The 25,291-nt window shown below is 60.6% G+C and overlaps 2 protein-coding genes across 2 annotated transcripts in view; both read right to left on the bottom strand.

The window, feature by feature from the left end:
* Positions 1-2,368: 2,368 nt before the first annotated feature.
* Positions 2,369-4,619, bottom strand: PIN4 (peptidylprolyl cis/trans isomerase, NIMA-interacting 4). Its single transcript, XM_080352802.1, has 4 exons — positions 4,553-4,619; positions 4,065-4,135; positions 3,840-3,959; positions 2,369-2,589 (listed from the first exon to the last, which is right to left on the bottom strand). The coding sequence occupies exons 1-4, from the start codon at positions 4,590-4,592 to the stop codon at positions 2,431-2,433; spliced, it is 390 nt and encodes a 129-aa protein (XP_080208928.1). The 5' UTR covers positions 4,593-4,619; the 3' UTR covers positions 2,369-2,430.
* A 2,856-nt stretch (positions 4,620-7,475) lies between these two features.
* Positions 7,476-25,291, bottom strand: part of NHSL2 (NHS like 2) — a gene marked incomplete at its 5' end in the record, with an annotated part of 31,677 nt that continues 13,861 nt past the window's right edge. Inside the window, 7 exons of the mRNA XM_080352790.1 lie at positions 7,476-7,964; positions 8,392-8,521; positions 8,628-10,829; positions 12,256-12,387; positions 13,379-13,583; positions 13,724-13,860; positions 14,790-14,942. Of these exons, the coding sequence (XP_080208916.1) occupies positions 7,652-7,964; positions 8,392-8,521; positions 8,628-10,829; positions 12,256-12,387; positions 13,379-13,583; positions 13,724-13,860; positions 14,790-14,942 (3,272 nt within the window). The 3' untranslated portion in view covers positions 7,476-7,651. The remainder of the gene's footprint in view (positions 7,965-8,391; positions 8,522-8,627; positions 10,830-12,255; positions 12,388-13,378; positions 13,584-13,723; positions 13,861-14,789; positions 14,943-25,291) is intronic.

Raw genomic sequence — 25,291 nt, 5'->3', positions numbered from 1 at the left:
CAGGTGCAGGGCAGCGGGGAAGGGACGGACCTCCACTGACATCCAGACAGACCAATGAGAATATTCCATACCATTACCGACAGGCTTAATATTTCAGGAGAGTTGTGTTTTCCGGCTGGGGAGACGGAGACGTGTTCCAGTTCTCCTCTGTTTCAGTGGAGGTTCGTTTGGGAGATTCTTTAAGAGCAGCTTTTTGCTGTTCTACCGTTTTGCAGAGGCCTCTGGGCCTTTCTACTGTTTTCTCTCTCCTCTCTCTGGGATCAGCTGTTTGGGAGCAGGGTGTTCTCTCTCTTCGTGGGACCAGCTGCTCGACATGGATGTAGTTTGTGAGGAATTGCATAGAGTACCTTTTATATTCTATTTTCCATTTTATATGTATTAGTAGTAATGGTATATTTTTTTTAATTGAACCATGTTTTTCTTAATCCATTAGTTTTTCCCTTTTGGTTCTCTGTTTGGAGGTGTGGAGGGGGAAGTGAGTGAGTGGCTGTTGTAGTTGTGATTGCTAGCTGGGGTTAAACCATGGGAAGGAGGCAGGGGGTGGGGGAAAAGAAAAAAAAATGAGCTGCTGCTATAAAGCCTGAGAGCACTGGAGAGCAGCACACCACCTGCAGGCGCCCTTCTGCTCAGATCCCTGCCAGACAGCCGTTACTGTAGAAGAAAACTGAGAAGAAACTTCTTCATGGTGAGGGTGGCAGAGCCTGGCCCAGGCTGCCCAGGGAGGTTGTGGAGTCTCCTTCTGTGCAGATATTCCAACCCGCCTGGACACCTTCCTGTGTAACCTCATCTGGGTGTTCCTGCTCCATGGGGGGATTGCACTGGATGAGCTTTCCAGGTCCTTTCCTGTCCCTGACATTCTGTGACTTGCCCCTCTGCCACACACGGAGATCAACTTGGCCGGGGTGTGCTCATCACTCTGACCAGCTTTGTTCCTTGACAATACAGCAGTGAATTTTGATGCTTTCTCAGGCCGTGGGCATGCTCAGTGCCTAGCAAGTTTGCTTTTTATATTACAGTGTGGTAGCAAGGGCTACTTTCACACCTTGCTTAATTTTTGCAGTTTTTGGAGAAGAAACTCATCTGTTGAATTAGAATCCTTTGTACTAGGAGACGTGACAAATGCAAATAATGTTCTTGTTGGTACAGGAGGTGTGTCAATGTGCTTTTGCTAATAGGTAGAACAAAGCTCTAGTAGCCTGGAAACCAGTAGTTTATTAATAGAGCATCCCTTAAATCAAGCCCCATCTGGTCTTGTACTGTAGAAAGGCCAGTCTGTCTTTCCTAACAAAATATTAACAAACTGGAGCTGTGCAGTCACTCATCAGCCTCTCTGAGCTCTGCATTCTTTTAATAAAACGAACACCCCAAAAATGGAAGGAGGAGAAAGACCTGCCCCGATTTTGCTCTTGTCTCTTCTTTATATGTGATCTGGGCAGAAGTCTTTGTTCTCTTTGATATTTTCTGCCTATCTCTGAGCCCTCTGATGCTACACGATGCTCACTTGCAAACACAGCCAGTCTCTGGTGCTAGAAATGTATCTAGTGGGAGAGCTGGCTTTCAGCAGAAAAGGGATTGCTGCACTGGGACGTATATTGCTAAGATCCACAGGGAGGAGATGCAATTTGCTGTCTCATTTGCATCAATCATTCTGTCCTTTTGGTAGTTTTACCAGAAGGATGAAGTGTAGCCTGCAAGACTTGAGAAAGGTACTGCATACCTCGCACTTGGGGAACACAGGGAGCAACAAGTGTTTAATGGCTTTTCTCCCATTCACGCCTAAGGTACATGATTTCTTCCCCCAACTTTGAGTGGGTAAGATGTAGCTTTAGGTAGGGGGAGCTTTGTATTCAGGGCTCCTTTGCCACCAGTGCTCAGCCATGGTGTCTCCAGCCCTGGCCTGACCCCTCTTCTGGTTAACAGCAGGAACAAGCTGCTGGCCTGGACACTGAGCTCTGCCTGTAATGTCACCCATCCTCCACCACAGGGACCATCCTCTGAGTTCAGGCTCTGGTACAGAAACTGTGGCATAGGAGCCCTCTGCACCCTCATGGGCAATGATGGGGAGAAAGAACATGGCCCTAGGAAAACCCTTTATTCCCTTCTTGGATCATCTACATTTTACATTTGCAGATAAAAGCCTGAGCACCTTATTCAGGGGGACAGATCATGGTCTGCAACAGTGAGGGACTTGCTGGCCAGGCATATTTACACAGCTGTGAAATGCCCTTATTACGCCTTCTCCAGGGAACACTTTACATCTCTAGGCAGGGCCCTCTTCTCTGCCAGCTGTAATCTATGTCCTGTCATGACAGCAGGGATGGCCAGCTGCCTCCAAACATGCTGCTTGTTATGACCAACTTGCTCCAAGGTCAAGATATCTGGGAAGTTCTTGGGATTCAAGCAGTCAACAAAGTTATGGTCATACATTTTTTATTTTCTGCCTTCCACCATAATAATGTGGTACCCAAACTTTGTTTTGACAGGAGGGTCTGTGTACACAGGCTTGTCCATACTGCTCACAGGCAAGGCAAATGCTGCTTCCTGGAAAGGTCCCACCATGGAGCCTCTGGTCATCCAGCCCAAGTCTCCCTGGGAGAAAGAACCATCACAGAATGTCAGGGATTGGAAGGGACCTGGAAAGCTCATGCAGTGCAATCCTCCCATGGAGCAGGAACACCCAGATGAGGTTACACAGGAAGGTGTCCAGGCAGGTTGGAATGTCTGCACAGAAGGAGACTCCACAACCCCCCTGGGCAGCCTGGGCCAGGCTCTGCCACCCTCACCAGGGTCAAGTTTCTTCTCCTCTTTAAGTGGAACCTCCTGTGTTCCAGTTTGCACCCATTGCCCCTTGTCCTGTCACTGGTTGTCACCCAGAAGAGCCTGGCTCCATCCTCCTGACACTCCCCTTTCCATATTGATCTCCAGGAATGAGTCCCCCCTCAGTGTCCTCTTGTCCAGCTCCAGAGCCCCAGCTCCCTCAGCCTTTCCTCACACGGGAGATGCTCCACTCCCTTCAGCATCTTGGTGGCTGCGCTGGACTCTCTCCAGCAGTTCCCTGTCCTGCTGGAACTGAGGGGCCACAACTGGACACAAGATTCCAGGTGTGGTCTCCCCAGGGCAGAGCAGAGGGGCAGGAGAACCTCTCTGACCTACTGACCACCCCCTTCTAACCCACCCCAGGTACCATTGGCTTCCTGGCCACAAGGGCCCAGTGCTGGCTCATGGTCACCCTGCTGTCCCCAGGACCCTTTCCCCTACAGTGCTCTCCAACAGGTTGTTCCCCAACTTATATTGGAACCTGGGGTTGTTCCTGCCCAGGGTTAAGCTTTGGAGAGTCAAACTGCAACAGCAACCTCAACAGCAGGGAGGGTGGGAGATGTGGCTGTGGGAGAGGAAACCTGTCCTGGCAGTGTCTGTCAGTGTGCACCACGGTGAAGCGGGACAGCCCAGGGAAAAGCTCCTCATGTAGGGCTGCCCCTCAGCAAGTGCTGGCTGGCTAAACCCACAGCATGCTTGGGCTCCGCCCTCTGTGACTGCTGGCCTGCCTGCTATGGCATTTGTGTGCCTCAGCTCTGCTGCAAATAAGTATTTATGGCTGAGCTAATGCCACGTACTTGTGCCTTTGCCTAGCAGTGTTTGCCTATGCACTGCGAACGCTGGGTGTGCTGTGCTTCAAAGTATTTAAACAAGCTTTTTGAAGGCACCCAGGAAGGACTTCCCAGCAGCAGGCTCCTTCAGGCATGCAGCGCAGGCCAGCACAAGCCCAGGTTCCCCTAAAGGCTCCTATCTGGCCACACTCCCCTGAGCGTGCGGGTCAGCGCAGCAGACACAGCACCTACCCCTTGCCGGGCTTTGTCCTCGCTGTACTGCGAGGCAACTTCGCTGAAGCGCAGCCCTGACTTCAGCTTCTCCATGGCCTCCATGGCTTTGCCGTGCTTTTCGCACAGGATGTGCCGAACCTGGCAGGGGGAGCAAAGCAGGGCCGTGGCAATCGGCCGAGCCGGCTGCCCGCTGCCCGTGTGCCGGGAGAGGAGCAGGGAGCCCCCGGCCGCCCCGGGTCTCACCTTCACAGCGTTGCCGCCTCCCTTCGGGCCTTGGGCTTTGCCCTCGCTGCCGCCGCCGCCGCTCTCACCGCCTGTGAACGCAGCGCCCTGAAACCGGCCCGACCCTCACCGCCCCCGGGCCCTCACTCGCGCCCGGCCAGGCCGCCGCGGCCCCCGCACCCCGGTGCTGCCGGTCCCGCCGCTCACCCCGCCGGTCCTGTCCCTCACCCCCGCCGGTCCTGCCCCTCACCCCCGCCGGTCCTGTTCCTGCCCCCGCCGGTCCTGTTCCTGCCCCCGCCGGTCCTGTCCCTCACCCCCGCCGGTCCTGCCCCTCACCCCGCCGGTCTTGTCCCTCACCCCCGCCGGTCCTGTTCCTGCCCCCGCCGGTCCTGTCCCTCACCCCCGCCAGTCCTGTCCCTCACCCTGCCGGTCCTGTCCCTCACCCCCGCCGGTCCTGTCCCTCACCCCCGCCGGTCCTGTCCCTCACCCCCGCCGGCCCCGCCGCTCACTCTTGCCGGCCTTGCCGCCGCCTTTCCCTTTAGGAGCCATCTTGCTGCCGTCACGCCGCGCCGAGGTCCCCGGGCTGCCCGCGGCGCGCCGGGCTGGGGTTGCGCCTGCCCCGGCACCTCCGCCCAGCGCTCGGCCGAGCATCCCAAACCCGCCCCTGGCTCAGGACTCCGCGCCCGGCCCGGGACCCACCCACCTGTCCCCGGGGCCCCGCTCCGGCCGTGCCCCTGCCCGCCATCCCCAGCGCCCAACCCGGGTTGTTCTGACCGCTCCGGTGTCCCTGCGCTCACCCGGAGCTACTGGGGAGACGCCCCGGCGGATGGGTCTGCGTGGGCCCTGCGCTCGCCGGAGTTACCTCCGGTGTTCCCTGCAGCCAGGCGGCCCCGTCCTCCCCCCAACACCCACGGAATCCCAGAGTGTCAGGGGTTGGAAGGGCCCTGGAAAGCTCATCCAGTGCAATCCCCCATGGAGCAGGAACACCCAGATGAGGTTACACAGGAAGGTGTCCAGGCGGGTTGGAATGTCTGCAGAGAAGGAGACTCCACAACCCCCCTGGGCAGCCTGGGCCAGGCTCTGCACCCTCACCCCCAACAAGTTTCTTCTCAGATTTAAGTGGAACCTCCTGTGTTCCAGTTTTCACCCATTGCCCCTTGTCCTGTCACTGGTTGTCACCCAGAAGAGCCTGGCTCCATCCTCCTGACACTCCCCCTTTCCATATTGATCCCCAGGAATGAGTCCCCCCTCAGTGTCCTCTTGTCCAGCTCCAGAGCCCCAGCTCCCTCAGCCTTTCCTCACACGGGAGATGCTCCACTCCCTTCAGCATCTTGGTGGCTGCGCTGGACTCTCTGCAGCAGTTCCCTGTCCTGCTGGAACTGAGGGGCCACAACTGGACACAAGATTCGACAGTATTCCAGACCCTTCCCCAGCGCTCCGGTCCCTTGGCAGCCACAAGAACCAGCAGGCAGGGGCGGCCGTCAGCAGGGAGCAGTTTATCAAGCTAGCGAAATCAAAAATACAACATTCTCAAGTCTGTACCACGGTGGCTCAGTGCCCAGCCTGGGACCAGGTGGTGTCACCACTGACTGGGCTCCCAGGGGCCGCAAGCTGCTTTTCCCACAGTGAAGCAGCCGCAGGAGCGGTTCTGCAGCCCTGGCCGCAGGGAGGAGGAGCGAGCGGCCTGGGACAAGCCCTGGGCCCAGCGCTGGCCGGCTCTGCTGGGAAGGGCCCGTTCCTGCAGCCAGGGAAACCAAGATCCATCCCGTGGCCTGACCCTCGGCTCAGCTGCCAAGGTTCACCCTGGGCCTCCCAGACCTTCCCTATCTGGTAGCAGATGACCACTTTTGCGCTCTGCGGTGCCAGGTTTTTGCAGGGTGTTTTCGCCCCCACACTTGTCCCCAGCTCACTTCGCCGGCTGCCATCCCTTGGCCACCACCACCGCCGGTTTCCTGAGTAGTCATGTGCAAAATATACCTGTCCCCAGAGCTTCCGTCTCCTGTCCCCAGGGCCCCACGCCCTGCTGCCAGCCCCAGGAGCAGCGGGAGGACTGGGTGCCATGCGATGGAGGTGAAGCATGGAAATCGTTAGAGCTTTTTTTTTTTCCTGAGTTTCTCAGCCTGGATCTTCATTACAGGCTAAAATCTGTGACCCTGGGAGGGGGAACAATGTGCAAGTAACCAGGGGAGGGGCAGCCATCCACAGGAGAGCAGAGCCTCATTTGGGGTCAAATTCAGCACAGGTGTGTGGATGGGGAGGTGTTCAGGAACGGCTCTGCTCCTGGGGGGCCCAGGCTGTGTGCAGAGCTCCCGGGGGGGCAGAGGTCCCCCCAGACCAGTCCTGGCCCTTCGGAGGGGCAGCTGCAGTGCTGCTGTGCTGCCTTCCTTTCCCCACTGCGGCCCGAAAACAGCTGCATCGCTCTCACACACACACACAGAAGGGCTGGGGCACACCAGAGCTTGCAGAAATATATCAAGAAATAAAGCGGAAATTTTCCTAAACACGGTTTCTTCATCAGCCGCGGCCTGGCCCTTTTTTCTTGCTACGGGCACACAGCCGTACTGGGGCTGGCATTGCCTCCCAGCCCTGCTTTCCTGCCCCTCAGCATCTGGCTGGGTTTGGCCAACAGCCCAGCGGCAGCCTGGGACCTCCAGCGGCTGACGCGGCTGCTGTCACCAGGCGATGCTGCCGCAGGTGGTTTGGTGCGATCCGCGCAGAGCTGGGGAAGGGCTCTCCTGAGCAGCGCTGGCCTGCCGCGGCCCCTCCTGCAGCGCCGGGACACCCACACCCCACATCACCCAAAGCTGACGGTGCAGGAGCTGCTCACGTGGGGAGGCCGGTGGACCTGCACAAGTGGTGCTGCTGGCAGGGTGAGGCTCCCCCGGCTGCTGGTGGAGGAGACCCTGGGGTTTGCTTTTGGACCAAGAGCTGAGGAGCTCTGAAATGCAGCATTTTGGGGGCTTTTGAGGGGCTAGGTTTTGGCTTGAGGTCACCGTGCTGGGTGTGAATGCCGGGGTGCCTGTTCCCCATGGGGCGGAGAGGATGCTTGAGACAATGAGGGGGAACTGTTTGTGGCTCTTCCAAAGCAACCTCAATTCCAGCTGGCCCCCTTATGTCTTCCCAAAGTACATCTCTGTGTATCCAGCCGAACTCAAACCCGGGATCTTTGCCTGGGAAACTCAAGGTACAATGTCAAATGAAAGAGAATAAAACATCATCACCACTGTGCGTTAGAAAAGCCATTTAAAGTACCACATGCCGAAGTGACCAAACAGTTTCAAGCTAGCTTTGCTGCGGGTGCTGAGCGGTGCCAGGGGCTGCGGTCAGTCCTGCTCTGCTTCCAAAGCAGGTGCCTTTGGTCCCGGGAGTCAGCTCAGCCAGGTACAGTCCCAGCTGTGGTGTCACTGATCTCCCCTCCTGGAAACGGTCCAGCTCTGTCAGAGACACGGGGGCTTGGGCTCCAGGTGCTGCCTCTCTGCTGGCGGCTCTCCAAGGAAGAAACAAAAGCAGAAGAAAACCCCCCGCAGGACACATGGACTCACCCAGGCAGCCAGGACACCTTCTGCAGCCATCTCCAGCCCTTCATGGCCAGAAGGGACCATGCAAGGTTACGGCTTGCTTTTGGGGCTGTTTGCACCATCCAGCTCAGGGGCAAACTCCATCATGACCCTCCGAGCCAGGGGGTTTGTGGTCTTGAGCAGTTCAGTGGCAGATGGCCGGGTACCAGGGCTGGTTTTGCTGCTCTTCTTCTGGAGAAGGGCTTTAAAGTCTTCGTTCCTGCTGGAAGACTTCCCAGTGCTGCCTGTTGCTGCTGGGGACTCACCGGTCGGGGAGACCAAAGTCTTTACAGGTGAGTGAGAGTTAGGCCGGCTGCCAAAGGTGTCACCAGGCTCTTTCCGCCCCAAGACCTTCCTCTTCGACCTAGGCACCAAAGAGACATGCAGCAGGATCAGCCTGGGCAGGAGCTGCCTCTGCTGCGGATGGGGCAAGGTCCTGCAGCAAGGGGCATGATGGCTGCCCAGCTGTGCTGTGCCTGCTCCACTGGGGCAAGAAGACAACCCACGCTGGCAGGCAATGTACCTGCCTACTGGCCAACGCTCTCCTGGCAGCCACGTCCGACCTGCCCAAAAGCTAACAGAGCAGTGAACCCCGGCCCCCGCAGGCTGCTGACCCAGCCTGGCTGCAGGCTCAGGGTGTTCAACTCAGAAGCGCTTGAGGCAGCAACAGCCTGGTTGTCCCCAAGTGTGGAAAATTCAAGGTGTCGTGGGGAAGACACTGAGCCCAGCCCCGTGACCGTGGCAGGATGCACAGGGGGTTGTGCCCACCCAGTGCCATGCACTGGCCCTACCTGTGGATCACAGTGAAGAGATCCTCTGTGGTGCGGGATGTCATGAACACGTCATCGTCCTCCTCCGCGATAGAGTCAGCTGTCTTGTCACTGGCGAAGCTCTTCTCCATGCCAGCCTCCGCCAAGCTGCCTGTGGGCAGGGAAGAGAAGGCAGCCATGAGCTGCCCTGTGCGGGCATGGGGCAACCCCCCCGGTGCCTGGGGTGAAACCCACCATAGGAGTGGGGAGACTCTCACCTTGCTCTGAGGTGGGGTCACCGGCTTCTGTGGTGCCCTGAGCCTCTGGGAACAGTGGGCCCTCGGCATTAGGGTTGCAGCAGGTGGGGTCAGTGTCCAGTGTGATGATGGGGCTGGGGGTGGGTGCCTGATCCCCCATGCTGGCTCCCAGCTGCACTGGTGCTGAGGCAAGTGGCAGGTAGAGCACGCTGGGTTTTTTGGGCACTGGTGGTGGCACCTTGGCCTTCCTCCGCTCCCGTTCACTGGCACCACTCCGCTCTGGCCTCGGCTCATCCTCCAGACTGCCCTGTGAGAGCCGCCTGGGTGCCACTGGGGTCAGGGGTGAGGGGGGCTCCCCCAGACCCCTCCTCAGCTCCCCATTCCGCAGAACCACAAAACTGTCCTGCAGCAGCCCCTTCTCCTTGGCAGTGGTGCCTGGTGGGGACGTGGGGGACAGAGGACCCTCCTCCCGCAAAGTTGGGGGTTTGGGCAGGATGCTCGGGGGCCGCTTGGCCAGCGGTGGCTTCTCTGCCACAGGTGGCTTCACCTTCCTCTCTGGCCCCAGGCAGGGACCGCGTGCTGGCTCCTCGGCATGCTCTGGGCTGTCGGCGTTGTCCTCTGGCTCTGAGCGGCTGATGGAGCGGAGGCGGACGGAGCGCAGGTCGGACTGTGTGACCACTGGCATGATGGGCGCAATGGGGCTGGTCTTCTGGGCCAGCTTGGTGCCGAAGGTGGAGTCAGAGTGGTGCCGGCTGACCTTTGTCTTCCCCTTCAGAGAGATCTTCAGCCCCGAGAGGTCAAGGTGTGCAGGTGGCGTGAGCGGCAGGTCGAAGGACAGCCTGGACTTGGGGCTCCTCTCCATGGGGGATGTGGGGGGCAGTGAGGACTTCCTTTCAGGGACCAGCGGCCTCACCCGCACCTGGTGTGGGGAGTGCCCGAGGATGGCAGAGGTGGGGATGGTGGGGGTTGGGGTCTCCGACTGGCTGGAGTACCCGCTGGATGGGGACATCAGCCCTGTGGGCCTGCATGGGGAGGAGGTCTTGAGGTCTGCCTCGGCAGAGAGCTGGGAGGGCGTCGTGGCCCTGGAGGTGGAGGGGGATGCAAGGGACTCAGAGCTGCCCCTTGCCTTGGTGCACTCGATGGCCGTGGTCCCAGTGGCCGTGCTCGAGCTGGAGAGGGACTGGTAGGGATCACCTGCCTTCCAGTCTGCAAGATGCCACTGATGGGGGGTGGCCAAGCTGTCAGACTCCCTCCCCCCTCTTCCCTGCGGGTCGGCGTGCACCAGCCGGTGGCCCTGGGGCTCCGGTGGGATGCACAGGCTCTTGGGTCGCTGATCCTTGGGCAGCGCCAAGCCGGGCTCCGTGGCGGCATCCAGACCCTCTTTAATCAGAGAGACGCTCCGTGTGGGTGGCGAGGGCTTCTTCTTTGCCTTCTTGAGGGAGATGCTCTTGGAGCGCCGCCGCCGCTGGCCCTCCTGCTCCAGCCCCAGGGAGACGTTGTCGGTGCTGGTGCTGCCCTCGGAGCTGGCGCTGGGGTAGCCCAGGGCGTAGTTGGCGCTGCCCCGCCGGGTCTCAGCGTAGGCAATGTCCACAGAGCAGAGGGAGCCCGAGTCGGTGGGCACCGACAGTGACCGCTCGCGGAACCGGCACCCTGCCCGCTCCACCTCCAGCCGTGCCGGCTCTACCATTGGCTCCAGCTCCTCTTGGTTTCCTGGCAAAAAGTTCACTCTGGCTTCTCGGCCCTCGCACCTCTGGCCACCTCCAGAGGTGGGGGGGGACTTGGGCACCATGCTGGAGAAGGAGCCGGGCCCGTTGGTGCCCACATGCTCCTCTGTGGTGATGAAGAAGGAGGCGGTGGGCGAGCCCGGGCTGGGCGATGGGACGGAGCCACCTGGTGAGGCACAGGCAGGCCCCTTGGCCTGGCCAGCAGCGGGGCTGGGGGGGCTCACATAGCCCAGGGCACTCCAGGGCGGGGGGAAGGGGGTGCCCTGCGGCCCGTTGCAGGCACTGGCGCAGGGGCTGGCCGCGCTGTCCATGGCGGCAGGTGGCTGGCAGCAGCGGGCCCCAAGGTCACTGAAGGTCTTCCTCAGTGGGGCAGAGAGGGGCTGGCAGGGGCTGATCTCCTGGGGTGTCTTCCCCCCACTCGCAGCGTCAGGCACGAAGCTGCAGGAGAGGGACTCGGCAATGGGCGTGTGCGTGGTGAACGCGGGGCCGTTGGTGCTGCCTGTGAGGAGAGACACAGCCTGGGTAAGCATCGTCCCACTTTGGTCTCTGCCAGTGGGTTGGTGCCATGGTCCTGCCCCACGTACCGTGGGGCCAAGACCGGTCCTCCTCCATAGCTGATATCTGGGGGTGCATCTCTGCCAGACATGAGGCATACCTGGGTGGGCTGGAGGGGACAGGTCAAATCCTCTTACCAGATGCTCTCCTACCCCTGTGTTGGCATGGCCATAACCCAGCTGGGGACAGTCCCTAGCCTGTGTTAACCCTCAAGCCTGGGATCTGTTGGTTGGGACATGCCATGGACAACTAGGCAGTCATGGCAGGTGTCTCTGCCCATGGGGACATTGGCCCCACGGCGACCAGAGTGCTGCTTCAATGCTGCCTCATGGTGGGGACACAGATGGGGACCAGGAAGAGCAGAATAAGGCATTGTCACCCCAGCCAGCGATGTGACAGCTTACAGTGCCACCTCATCTCAGAACAGCTTGGATGGGGAAGGGCCTGGGGACCCTGCTCAGAGCACACCCAGCAGACCACGATGCTCAAGGCCGAAGCAGAATGAGGTCTGGCTGTCTCTGGGGAAGGAGCCGTGACAACCTTTTGGAGGTTTGACCACTGTTGAAGTGTAGCTGGTGCTGTGGCTTCTCCTCCTGCTGTCCCTGCCTGCCTTTGAGAAGAGCCCGTCTCTGCTTTCTCTACGCCAGGGGTGTCAAACTCATTTTCACTGGGCGCCACATCAGCCTCGTGCTTGCCTTCAAAGGGCCAAATGCCATTTTAAATTTTAAATGACATTCGTCCCTTTGAAGGCAAGCGCGAGCCTGATGTGGCCCCTGATGAAAGAATTTAAGAACCCTACGCTACCCCTTGCACAGGGGATGCATGACAAGGCCTCTGAGCCAGGCTGGCTGCTGTTCCCATGGAGTCCAACCCTGGTCCGTGGCCACGCCAGGAGTGCTGCTGGTACCGCAGCCTCATGAGGACCCTCAGCCCCAGCAAAGCCCCGGGCAGGTGCGCAGCCCGCAGCCCCGGCACCGCTGTGCAGGCTCTGCCCGCAGCCGGGGAGCGTGGCCACGGGCAGGAGCTGCTGGCTGAATCCGGTCACTAGAAGAAATTTCAGTGGCCTTCCCACCCCATAGGAGTGCAGGACACCGACTTCAGGTGAGTGGCTGTCCCCTATGCCATGCCAGCCCCAGGGCCAGCACAGTGTCACCAGCATGCCCAGCACCTTGCTGCTCCAGGAGGGAGAAGAGCCGGAGTGGTGGCCTTTACCTCCCCAAAGCCAAGGCATCCTGGGGAGCCCATCTGTGCCCAGGCTGGCTGCCACCCCCTGGGGTGGCTTTGCCCACCATCAGGGCAGCTCCAGTGGGTGCCAGCCCTGTCCAGGCACTTTCAGGGCACAAAAGTGGCTGCGCGGTTCTTGCTGTCACCTTGGTCTCGCAGAGACAGGTTAGGGAATCCAATAATGGTCCGTCTACGCCGCAGGGTGGACTTGGGGTTCATCGCAGTCTCTGTGTTAAACAGGGAGTGACGAGCACTCGCGTGCCTAGCAAAGTGCTGCCCTGTAGCCAAAACAAACATGCTGTAGGTGGTGGTGCTGGGAGGGTCTGCGGCGGTGGGGGCTTGTCCCCCCTCCATCACCGCGTGTCCCCTGGCCTGGGACAGCAACTGCAGGCAGGAGTGTGGATGGCGGGAGGGTGGTGAGCCATGAGGGGTGAGCCACGGGGAGATGGAGACACAGGGGGCACTGCTGGGTGACAGGAAGATGGAGATGCTGCAGATGGAGGTGGGATGCACAGAAAGCTGTGGAGACCAGCCCCGCTCTGTGTGGCAGGTTCTGGTCTGCGCTGGTGAGGCTGGACCCTGCACCTCTGGGCTTTGTCGTTAATGGGGCCAGTGGTGCTGAGCCACACTGGGGACATGGGTATAAGGAACAGCAGGGCAGGGTGAGGGACTAGTGTGGTCCTGGCACATCCCTCCATCATGGAGGGAAAGGGCAGAAAGACATCTTGGGCCTTCAGAAGGTGCACCTTGCTCAGCCACTGGCCCCAGGCTCTGACCTGTGGGTAGAACACGGCACTCGTGTCTGTGAAGACCAGGCAAGACCATGCTCCTGGGAGCTGCAGCCCCACAAGGATGGATGGATGGACCAACAGATGGACAGACAAGTGAGACAGGCTGGCTGCATGGAGCACAGCGAGAGCCAAGGTGACAACAGAACCAGCTGGCTGGGCAACGTGGCAGAAACAAGAGACAGGCCGGTGGTGTGGCCGGTGATAGGACACACAAAGTTGCGGATGGCAGGAGAGGTGGCTGGGAATGACAGATGGCAGTATGGCCCTGCTGACCATTGCTCTGTCCCTGCTGCCTGCTGGGCCTGTGGGGACACAGGCTCACAGCCCCAGCCCCCCGTCCCACCACCCTGCACCCCCTGGCAGTCAGACGCTGGGGAGTATCCTTGCCTGCACCCGGCATCCTCCTCCCAGCGCCGGCTTGGCGCTGGGGCTGCCTCCCACGCCTTTCCCCGCATCGCGCCGTGGGGCGCTGCCCTACCTGAGACGTTGATGGGGACGATGTTGGTTTGGATGGAGCAGGACTGGTGCCGCTGCTTCTCCTCCACGGTGGGCAGGTGGAAGGCTCTGGTCCAGGATGGCTGCTTGTCCGGACTAGTGGGGAGGCTCAGGGAGGCACTGGGTGCCCGAGCACCGAGTGCAGTTGTGCCAACAGTCTCCTCTTCGGTTGCTCGCTGGCTTGGGGGCTGTGGAGGGAAAGGCATGTGACCCACCAAAGGGACAAGGGTGGGATGCAAATAGTTCCCCCTCAGCCCTGCTGCCCCAACCTCTCTCCTCCAGGTGATGCGGGGGCCACACCACCCTGCCCCGCCACTCCAGCACTCACCATAAGCACGAACTCGAGACGCTTGGCAGGCAGGGGCCGAGGTGATGGCTCAGGGGGGGTGTCAGGGGGCAGGTGACCAGTGGCACGGAAGGTCTGCCCAGTGACCCTGTTCTCGGTGTACTGCTCCTCATACTCCTCTGTAAGAGAAATGGTGTCTGGGACCCTGCTCCAGCTGGGGGCGAAAGCTTTGCCCCCAGGTCAGAAGGAACACGAAGGCATGCGTGTCCACAGCCATCTGTCCCTGGGGCTGGCCTGCCATCCCTGCTCAATGTGGGCAGCTCAGGAGGTGGGGAAGAGAGCAATGCCAAGGAGCAATGCCAGGGCTGGCAGGGAACCAAAGCAGCGCTGGGACCCCGGCAGCCCACCCCACTCCTCCTGGGGGGCTTGCCTGGGGACACAGAGCGCCACTGGGGACAGCCAGGATGGAACTCAGTATCTCTCTATCCTGTAATTGTTGACCTAATCAATGCTGGTCCCTACAGCCTGGCGGAAAACAGGTCTGCTTGGGCTGACACTGAGATTACAAGCTGAGGCAAGGCCGGGTGCATGTGTCTCAGCCACTCCTCGGACCTCACCAAACTGTAGGAGTTGGGTCTCTGGGGGGTCCTAGCCTCCAGCAGCCCCTCTCTGGTCTCTGCTCCCAATGCAAAGCGTCTGAGCAGAAGCCGCATGACGGCTTCGTTAAGAAACTGGAAGGGAACAAAGTCAATGGCCATGCTTATCCAGTGTCTAAGAGCCTCGTGGGCAGAACCGTGCCATGGTGGGGCTGGCGAGTGCCCCAGTGGCCTCAACAACTGGTCTTGGCCCCAACAACTGGTCTTGGCCCCAAAAACTGGCCACAGATGCTTTGCTGCTTGAAGCAGTGACTTGGGAGCAGAGATCAGAGAGGGGCTGCTGGAGGTTGGGACTCCCCAGGGACCCAATTGCTTCAGTTTGGCGAAGTCTCAGTAGCGGCTAAGGCGTGCTTGTGGGAGACGGCCTTGCTGTTTGTGTGGCGGTCGTGTACCCGGGGCAGCACCCATCCCTGCCACCCTCACTCGCCTGCTGGCCCCTCTTGCCCCACTACCTTGCAGCAAGCTCTGGAGGTTGAGCTGGGCCTCCTGGTGCAGCTGCTCCATGCCTGGCGGGCGCCCGGCTGCCAGGAAGACGTTCACTGGCTGCTGCCATGACAGCTTGGTGTGGGCGGCTTTCTTGCTCTCAAGGTCCAGGTTAGAGGTGGCTGCAGGCGGGAGGGAGCAGAGTGAGAAGGAGGCGGGTGGCTTCTCCGCAAGCACTGCCATGGCTGCTGGCTGATGCTCACCGGCACAGCGCGCTCATCCTGCCCTAGGTCTCTGCACAGATGCAGGGACTGGGATGTGGCTGTGTCCACCAGGGCAGGCTGCTGCGGGGCAGGACCAGACCCCATCACACCCACCACTGCTGCTCTGGGGCTGGACACAGTCCCCATGGGCTGCCAAAACAAGGCACGAAGGGAGCAGGGTGAAATTGGGGAAGGAAGCAAGCCCTGTTGCCCTGGGTGACTGCCCAGCTGCTCCTGGGCGCAGGAAATGCTGTACACTCTGGTGGAGCAACCTCTTGGCTGCAGAAGAGCAGAAGTTGCAACTGAAAAGGAGGGAGCGAAGGGAACATGGTGCCTTTCACCACACAGGTTTCAGCCTGCTTGGCAAGGTTAGCATGCCCTGCCCTGCAGTGGACACCCTGCAGAGGTCTCCTGGGAAGGAAACCTCTCCACAGAGGTTGCCCAGACCCTCCAAAACACCCATACAGGTGAAAAAGTCCCTGAGAGAAGGATCTGAGCTCACCAGAGAGCTGGCTGTGCTGGGAGCTGAGCGGTGCTCTAGCAAACTGGCTTTGCCACGGGAGCCCCTGCAGCCCCGGCCCCTCCGCACCAGAGCTGCGCCGGCCCTGAGCAGGTGTGGGTTTCCTACGCAGCGCGGTTTTGTGCCGGGGTGGAGGGAGTGCAGCTGCCAGCATGCTGCCTGCCAGGTGCATCCAAGCCCCGACCCAGCCAGCAAAGGCAAAGTGCAGGTTTGTGAGCTTTGAACATGGTGTCGTGGATGACCAGGGTCTCATCCCTGGGGATTTAGGACTAATCCTTCTCCAGCTGCCCCTGGTGTGGGCAGAGGAACAGCCACTGTCAGCATCAGGTGCTGCACAAGGTCCTGTGCCCGGTGTCACCCACTGGGCTGGGTGTCACCTCTGGGGTCTGACACTCCTTGGCTGGGCCAGTCCTGCTCAGCAGCTGGCACCACTTCATCCACCCGGCACATCCCAAGTCGGACTCACGTTTTGCAGGGAAGAACGGCAGGCGTGGGGTGCCGGGGTGCCGGGGCACAGGTGTGCTCTGCTTGCACGCCTGTCCCCATCCCCATCAGTCAAGGCATTCCTCCTACCAGCGTGACAAACGCTTTCCCTCTGTTAGCTGCAGTGCACAGGGCCACAGGGTGCCCACCCTCGACGAACGTGCCACTGTCCCGGCTGCCAGACCAGCGCCCTCCTCTGTGCCAGCCCCCAGCTGAGGCAGTGACAGCAGTCCCGCTGGCCTGGGTGATGGGTAACAGCCCCAAATGGGGCTGGGCTCCCCAGCACCCCCTGCACAAGCCGTGTCTCCCCCATCCTGCAACGTTTGCTCGGCCATGCCCCAGCTCCCCCCGCTGCACCCTGCGCATCACCCGGGCTGCCCTGGTGCCATCCTGCCGCCCCTTCCCCCGGCTCAGCTGATGGAGCAGCGCAGCCTGCACAACGCCCAGCACCCAAAAACAAGGTGCCACGTCTCTAGCCTAGTTACTTTTATAATTTGTGTTACCATAACGACGTGCCTTAACACTAGTTGTTTTTTTTTTTTTCCCTTTCTCCTTTAAATAATTTGACTCGTTTCCATATCAACCGAGAGGTGTTGGGGGGTTGTGCGTGTGTGTGTATAAACCACGCTGAGGTTTGCCCGGCTGCAAAGCCTGCCTTGGGGGCCAGTGCCATGCAGCCAGGGATGAAGTTTTCCCTGCTGTGGGGGAATGGACCCCACTTTTCTCACATAGGGATGTGGCTTTTCCTCCTCTTGTCTTTCAATTTGGTGCCTGTCAAGTGGCAATTCCCAGAGGGGCCAGGGGTCCTGGCAGAAGGAGCCACATGCCCTGGCCTCTGGCTCACCCTTTGTACCCAGTTGTCATCTGGAGATGGGAGTCAGGAGCAAAGCTGGGCACAGGGAAGGCTCAGGGCATCTCCCCAAAAACCTGACCTACAGGGCTGCATGAAGGGAGCTGGGGGCACAGGGTGCGGGCAGGGACTGCACGTTCACCTCTGCAGAGCCCAGCCCCACAACCTGCTCTCTTTGGTGAGGTGTGAGCTCTGCTGCTGTCCCCTCCGTTTCCGAGTGCCCCCCACCCCGGCTCGCTGCACCCGGCTCGCACAAACGCAGCCTTCGGCCCAGCGGGTGCCGATGCTCCTCGCCGTCTGCTCACGCATTCCCAGCAGCCACCCCCGCCACCCCACACAGACCCCATAGCATCCCCAATGAGACTCAATGGCACCCTCAAAGCACAGCCCCCCCACCTCCCCACGCTGCCCAACACCAGCATCCTGCTGGGGGGCAGCCCCCTGCCCTCCCAGAACCGCGGTACGGGATCTCACCTCCGCAACCTCGACCCGCTCCAGGGAGCCCCAGCACCCACCCGGGCACCCACCCGTGGGCCCCACCCATGCGGGCAAACCGCAGCAAGGAAAGCGGGGGCCGCCCTGGGGCGAAGCGGAAGCCTGCGGGGGGCAGCGCCCTGCCCTGCCCTGCCCTGCGAGCTGCAGCAGGGAACAGAGCCGCGCGGGCAGCTGGCATAGGGCGAAGAGGAAAGGGCAGTGTGGTGCTATGAGGGGGGTCCTTGCCCTACAGGGCTTTCCACCCTTTGCAGACACACACTCATTTGGGAACACAAGCAAGCTGGCACTGTCCTGAGCTGACGCAGGCAGCGGTGCGGGCATCACCGAGGTGCTGGCGGGGCTGGTTTCATTTTCCCAGCAGCAGCAGCAGCCGAGGAGTGGGCAAGAGCAGATTAGCCAAGCATCCATCCAGTGGCGCAGGCACCCCAAACCCGTGCCCCCCTGGCCTGCACTGATCTTGCACAATCCAGTGTGCAAAAGCAAGCATAACACCCCAACATTTTGACTTTTGATCTTGGGAGCAGTTGCTCAGAGGTTTTTTTGGGCACAGCCCCAGCATCACACAGCGGCTCTGCGATGTGACGTGAGGAGCCAGCAGCACGGCCCGTGGTGGGGGCTGACGAACCGGTGCTGCTGCCAGCACTCCCGAGGGCCGGGCAGTATTTGGAAGCAGCGTGGTGCAGGAGCAGGTTTGGGATGGCTGTGCGAGCTGCAGCTGCCACCCACATCCATGGGACTTGGGATACCCCAGCCGAGCTGCAGCAGCCGGCCGGAGGACGAGGTGGCTGGCAGGAACGGTGCAGCCGGAGCGGAGCCTGCTGCCCTTGGCTGTGACCCTCCTGCCAAGCTTATCGGTGACAGGCTCAAAATACAAAATGCCTTTGAGGGGCCCTCACCCCATAGCGAATGCCTGGAGGTGAACGTGTCCTGGGAGAGCAGAGCCGGAGGGCCGGCTCCATCCCACACAGCTCCAGCACTCGATCCAAGCCCAGCCAGCATCGCTGCTGGGGACAAATTAAGGCATGGTTGGCAGGGGGTCTTGCCCCACACAGAGCTGGCCCAGCTCCCTGCTGGTGTCAGTCCCCACTCCCTGCCCTGAGGCCTGCAGAAGGGAGCAGGCAGAGGGGTTGATGACGGAGGCCGGGGCTGCCAGAGGCTGCCCCCTGCATGTCCCCATGTCCCTCAGGGCACCTGTCCCCTCTCAGAGCTGCAGACTGGCAGCAGCAAGCTCTGCCCCTTGCCCGGGGGCTGGAAGCAGAGGCAGCGCAAACAGGCAGGGCCACGGCAGCACCCCGCTCGGACGGTCCCCGCTGGGCTGCCCTGGGCAGGGCTGCAGCCAGCACCACCAGCCGTGGTGGGTGCTGCTGCCTCTGTAACAGCTTGCAGAGTCTCACTGACCACTAACAAGTGGTCAGGCCTGGGATGCCATGGCCACTGCGGGTGTATAAGGACCAGGGATGCAGTCAAGGGGAGTTTGCTCCAAGGGGAGCTGGGCTCTCTCCTGGGAGAAGAGCATCCCCGCAGGACTCCCAGCCACAGGGCACGGCATATGTGCCCTCTGCAAGCATCTTCCTGAGTCCCCCCACTCCATGCCAGGATCCCTGTTTACCTACTGCCCAGGCGTCCCGAATCCACAGGGAGATATTCGACAGAGCCATCAGGAGTTCTTTCAGTTCAGGCTGAAGCTCCCATGAGATGATGCCTCTTGCTCGAGCTTGCCACCAAACTTTTCCTTCTCAAGCTCACTCCAAGCTCATGGGAAGCACCGGCAATGCAGACGGTGCAGCTCGGCCCCTCGCTGCCGATGCAGAGGTACCACAGGAGTGATGTAACGGCAGCAGCAGGCGATGCACCATTAGCAGAGCAGCCATGGCAACGGGTATCGGCACAGCGGCAAGTCAGCCGCTGCCGCCAGTCCTAGCACGCCGGAGGATGAGAGCTGTGAACTTGCAGGCTGAGACTGATCCCAAGAGCCATCCAAACCCCACCCCGCGGGAGCCGATGGGCCGCAGTGCCGGTAACATATGCCACCGGCTTCGAGCAAGTGCCCCAGCCCACCACCAGCACCGCGACTGCTCGGTCCCAGCGCGTGCGGCTTGACGACATTCTCTGTGTTACGGAGCCAAAGCGCACGCTGCTCCACAACGAGCAGAGAGGAAGAGAAAAGAGCAAACAGCGGGAGCTGGCAGTGGCTGCAGAAAGCGCCTCCTGTCCCAAGCTCACCCCCCGCTGGACACGGACCTGCCGGTCCAGCCGCCCTGCCAGGACACAGACCTGTCCCTCTTGCCACAAGCGCCCACCATGCACAGGCTGGAGTGTGCCCAAGATGAGCCCTTGTCTTGACAGCTGATGTACTGTGCCCTGTCCAAATCTGGACCCTCCCCAGGTCACTGTCTCTCCATCACATACCTTGTGGGCACATCTCCAAGCCACCAGAGAGGCAGGGCCATCCTTACAGACATTTGACCTGCTGGTGGTTGAAGCCAAAGGGGCTGGAAGCTTTATAGGGGGTGCCCAGGCCAGGACCCCAATTTTGCCCTGTGTAGCACACCTGTGTGCTTCTGCGCAGATGCCCAGCAAGACCATGCGGCATTGGAGAATACCACCACCCTGCTGCACCGAATCTGTCGGAGGCTCTTCTCACTCTCCCTGTTCAACATGCAATCAGACGATTTTTGTGCAGCAGATAATGGCACTGTAGATGTTGCTGGCAGGAGTGGTGGGTTCGGCAGCTGTGAGGGTCACTCAGCTTAGAGGGAGCAGGCTGGATCATGTGAGAGGTTTCTGTTAAAACCACCACCAGCAGAACAGTCACTAACATCCCTGTCCATCAGTAGGGCTCAGAGTTAACAGCGTGCTAAGGCACTCTGACTGCCCAGCCCTGTGATGAGATCCAGTAAAAGAGAGAAAAGCTCCTTTCCTCAGACAGATCTCAAGTGATCCATCACCTTTGCCTCATGCCTTGTGTAGGGCAGGAGTGGAGGGGACATGTGTGCTCCCTACAGACATTGTCAGCTGTGACCCCATACAGACGGCCCAGGGGAGCCTCCTGTGGTGGGGTGTCCTGCCCCAGCGGCACCAGGGTAAGAAGACTCCACGAGCTGTGGCACCGCTGGATTGGCAACTGCCCTTGAGCCTGGCAGGTGCAGAGGCTGGGTGGCGCGGGGGGGGCGCTGGTGAAAAGCCACACCGGCTACATTTGGCTCCAGCACCGTGAGCTGGGACCCTGTCAAGGAATTTTGGCGGGCAGGGAGGTGCATGTGCTGCAGGGACGACTTGGCCGGCAGGCCTGGCACAGGAGGAGCCCGGGCGTGCCATCCGCCCATGCTGTGGGCACAGGAACTGCCTGTGGCCATGCTCGCAGCAGGTCTTGGCCCGGTAGCCCGCCTGGTTCAGATGAACTCACACCGCTCCCTGACAAGGGGCCAAGAGCCGCCACTCCTGAGGATGGAGCGGCAGCCCTGGTACCGGTGGGGGCTGCTCTGGGCTTGGCCATGGATGCTCTTGTCACCCTGTCTTTGCCATCCTGGAGCCTGGCCAGACCCAGCTTCCTGCAGCAAGCCATCAGCCATGGGCAGCAGGATGAGACTCCTCAGGGCCCTTCTCGCCGTGTCTGCCCGGCAGCCTGGCTTCCTCCTCATATCGCAACCCTCATTCTCAGGTACTTCCCAGCTGAACAAACAGGTACGAGACTTTCGCGAAAGCCTCAGGAAACCCGGCACAGCAACCTGCCAGCGCCAGCCCCTGCCAGCCCTTGTCACCCCGGCACAGCTCTGCCGCACGCTGCAGCCAGGGGTTCCCCGAGGCGCAGGGCAGCTGACACCTGCCCGCTTGCTGTCCCCTGGTGACGTCCCCAGCCTGGTCAGGAAGGTTCAGTGGCACACGGATGCCCGAGGCTGTGCTCACAGCTCTCTCAGGCGTGCGGGCTGCCTGTGCTGCAGAGCCTGCACCCCTCACCAGGCAGGGGTGCTTCAGGAAAGCACCATTTCCCCTGTGCCCGGCTGGTTTTACAGTCTGCGGGGCTGGGACAATGGAAGGAAGTCGCCTGAGAGGGGAATGCGGCCAGGGCTTGGGACAAAGGGGCCTGAGATGCGAAATCAGCCACGGCAGGAGTGACAGTGAGGGCAGTGAGAGCAGCGTGGGCCTGGCTGGCTGTGACACTTGTGTTGACCCACGGTCCCACAGTCCCCACTGCTGCCACCACCAGCAAGAGAGCTGCCAGGAGGGTACCGTGCCGTGGGGGCGGGCAGGATCTGCCCCAGCACGGCTCAGCCCCAGCCTGAGGAGTGGTCGGTGGGATGCACAAGCAGGGTGTCTCTGTGCTTCTATTGCTTTGTCAGAGAGCAAAGAACCTCCAGCGGGCTGGGGAACAGCAGCAAGGATTTAAAAAGGGAGACGCTGCACATGAGGCCAGGCTGGGAAAGGTGGGACAAGACCTGCACAGCTGGGCAGCACCGACCCCCCAGCCATTGTGAGGCCTCTGGAGACGAGACCCTCCACATCCCCATGCCCAACAGCTCACAACAACCCGGGGTCCGGCCCTGCTGAGCGAGGGTACCTGCAAGCTCTGCCACCCTCGCTGCCCGCTCCTCTTGGAGGAGGCTGCCCCGCTGCCTGCCCCTGCCCACACCGCCTGCCTTACCTCCGCGGTGCCAGGGCACCAGGAGCCACTCCGCCTTGGCCATGGCTGAGGCACCGGCAGCAGGGCGCTCGCTCCTGCTGCTCGGGAGCCCTCGCTTCAAAAACAGGCTGAGAGAAGCGAAGAAAAACGAGCTCCCTCCGCCTTCCTGCCCACGGCCAGCTCCAGCCTAGCGGGGAGAGGAAGCGACCAGGAACTGGCTGTTTGAGTCAGCGCCACAGCCCATTGTCCGGCCCCGGCCCCTCTTCCTTCCCTGCCACGGGCCCGGGGAGGGACGGTGGAGGGGCCACGGTTCTGCACAGCCCGTTCTCTGCACAGCCCGTCCCCTGTGCATCCACGGTTCACACAGGGGTCCTGCAAAGGTGGCAGGTCAGGGTGGAGGAGCTTGTCTCTCTCTCTTTGTACATCCCCGCTGCAGTGCCAGACAGAGTCCTGGGGGGCATGCTAAGGATAAGCTGTGCTCCCCCCAGCTGAGCAGAGTTATGGAGCTGAAGCATCACCCAGTCATGGCCAGAGCAGCAACTGGCACCATCTGAAAGCCACAGGTGACCCAGGGGGACACCAGCACACGCTCGACCCTCTCCAGCAGAGCACAGCTGTCCCTGCATGACCCAGCTGGAGCAGCTGTTGGCATCCTCACCTGGAAATCAGCAGCCGGGAGCCTGCCACTGCCTCCTGGCTGGCTCAAACCACTCTTGCCCCAGTCTCCCAACGCTTACTAGCTAAAAAAGGTAGGGGCCTTCCTGAATTCACCTGACTTCACCTTGAAAGCTGCAAGAACTCCCAGAGCTTCCTCTCGCTTTGGCTTCTTCCAAAAGCTGTGAGCAAAGGCTCCACAGGGACCACTTTCCCAGCGCCCCAGGGATAGCGCTGAGCCTGCCTTTCCCGGAGGACAGAGGCCCCTGGGAGCCAGGACAGTAGCAGAGATGGGAATGCAGCCCTGAGCCCCAGCTTACTTCAAGAAGTGGCTTTGGGGCCACTGGGCCAGTGTGAGGAGCACATGCCTTGCCAGGGGCTGGTACCATCCACCCCCGTGCCAGCCACCCAGCAACGTCACAGACCCAAATGATGGGATGAGTAAAGGATGGTGGATACCAATAGAGTTCATTTTCCCCCCAGCAACCCAGGCAGCACTTGCACATGGCTCCAACTGACGGGGGGACAAGGAGACCTGCCTCAACAGCCATGGCTTCTTCTGGGACCCTGTTCTACAGTTCTCATGCCAGCCAAGGACAGAGGCAACAACCAGAGAGTTGCCTGCCAGCTCCACCAGACCCCTGGCTGCAGACACCTGCTAACCCATCACATCAGTCCCAGCAGCCCGTGAGCATGCTGCCTTCTCCATCACGCCCCTCCAAACACTGCCATGTTTGCAAGCAAGCATCCTGGCGCGAGCAGCCTGCTCGGTTCTCCTGATGTGTGAGGAAGGGGTGTAGAGGGATGCGAGGGCCCACCAACATTAGAGAAGCATCAAAGATACACATCAGTCAAGCAGGCAGGGCTGAGGTTTGCAGGCCCCAGATTTATGCAGCCTTACCCAGCCCGCTGGAACACAAGGAAGGCTGGATTTTAATGATCAGGAACACCTCTCCATGTGTTGACCTGTGAAGGGGCAAAACAATGACCCTGCCCAAGATGAGCCAAGGTACCTCCTGGTACTGTGGGTCCCTGCCCTCCTCTCCCAGCTAGCGAGCAACCCCCCTGCCAGCAACTCAGACCCACCACAGGGCTGCTTCTTATCAAGTTTCAGCTCCCTCCCCTCAGCAGATAAGCTCCAGACTGGACCCAGCACCACCTCTCTGCAAGGAAGCCTGTGTGTAGCTACTCAGGAATGCCCAAGCCATTGAGGTCCCAGCAGTCCCAAGCCTAAACGGCCTGCGAGCATCCAAGTATTTACCCCAGCTTCACACCTGAGATGAGTTTCAAGCCATCCAGTGCCAAGTCCCACTCCCCCTGCTCCCAGCAGACAGGTGCAGCTCCACTGTCTCCCCAGGGGAGGACAGGCACCAGGAAGAAGTTCTGGAGATCTCCAGACTGGCAGGGAGATGTGCCCTGCGCTTGAGCGCAGAGTTGAATGAGCTTTGGTACAAAGGCTGGCCTCACAAACCCCCCTTGGGCCTTTCCCGACAGTGCTGCGAAGGTGACTTCTAGCTCCCAAGAATCCCTTTAATGATGCAGAAGTGCAATTAGCTCCCGTCCCACTCCGAGCTGCACTAGGCAGTTGCAAGGGTGGGAGAGGCAGGCAGGGAGCAGGCCAGCATCCCGGGGCGCGCTCTGAGCCCCGCGGTCCAGCCGCTGCCCGCTGCCTGAGCCTTGCAAGGTGGGAGCTGAGGACGATGTGCTGCGTACTGACTGGCACAGCATCCTTCATCCCTCAGGACCTGCCAGGTCAGGGTCCCTCCTGATTCCTCATGCAACCCGAAGCTCTTTTGCTCTGTTTCAGTCCTTCGCAACAATCATTACAACCGCGGCTGCAAAATTAGACAGAGACAGGCTGTACTTCCACCCCCTCTGCCCACTAATTATTAAGCTGTGACAGTCACTGGGGCTGTGACAATCACCCCCCATTTTCTTGCAGCTTCCATGCAATTTTTCTGAGGTGTCTCTCAGGGCTGGCAGGTCCCTGCTGCTGCCTGCACTGCCATGTCCTGGCTCTCAAGCCAGTGGCCAGGCAAAGGGCAGCGGGTGCAGGAGCCAGGGCCAGCAGAGCCCAGGACATACAAGGAAAGAGCCCTCAGGTAGCCCTGAGCCAGGAGCCGTGGCAGACCCCAGTCTCCCTGGTCTTCTGGTATTTCCAGGAGCTGGGCTGGGTCAGGGAGTTGGAGTCCCAGGTGTCTGGAAAGGGTTGCTGAACTGCCTGGGCCAGCCAGATGGGGACAAAGGAGTGACTGGACAAGTCCTGCTTGTTCAACCCAGCTTTTTCAGAGGGCACCTGCGCTCAGCTGCCCACTCCCAGTGCAGAGCGAGCCCTCTGGTTGCCTTGCTTCCCCCAGATGCTCCCTGCAGATTCACAGGGCTTTCTGCCTTCCTTAGATAATTTGTGGTATGAGGTCCCTTAGAGCCACCCACTGCCTTTGTGATTGGTGGCAGAAGAGAACTGGGAGTGTGGGGGGCTCATGCAGGCATGGGCTGCCTGCCTGGGCAGCACCCAGCTCGAGAGCCAGCAAGTGCAAGGCCTCCCCGCTGCCAGGGGATGGTTCTCGTTGCCTGGCGATGGCTCCCCATGGTTGGAGCTGGCTCCCCTTCACCCGGGGTTAGCTCCCTGCTGCCCGGGGAAGGCT

The sequence above is a fragment of the Nesoenas mayeri genome (genome assembly GCF_963082525.1).
Source record: "Nesoenas mayeri genome assembly, chromosome: 13".
In the NCBI taxonomy this organism is placed as follows: Eukaryota; Metazoa; Chordata; class Aves; order Columbiformes; family Columbidae; genus Nesoenas; species Nesoenas mayeri.
This window is presented reverse-complemented; position numbering and strand designations above follow the sequence as displayed.

Coding starts and splice junctions, on each gene's coding strand:
- PIN4 (XM_080352802.1), bottom strand. CDS start 4,592: ATGGCTCCTAAAGGGAAAGGCGGCGGCAAGGCCGGCAAGA. Junction 4,136..4,552: donor CGGCGGCAAGGCCGGCAAGA/GTGAGCGGCGGG, acceptor CTGCGTTCACAG/GCGGTGAGAGCGGCGGCGGC. Junction 3,960..4,064: donor GAGGCGGCAACGCTGTGAAG/GTGAGACCCGGG, acceptor TCCCCCTGCCAG/GTTCGGCACATCCTGTGCGA.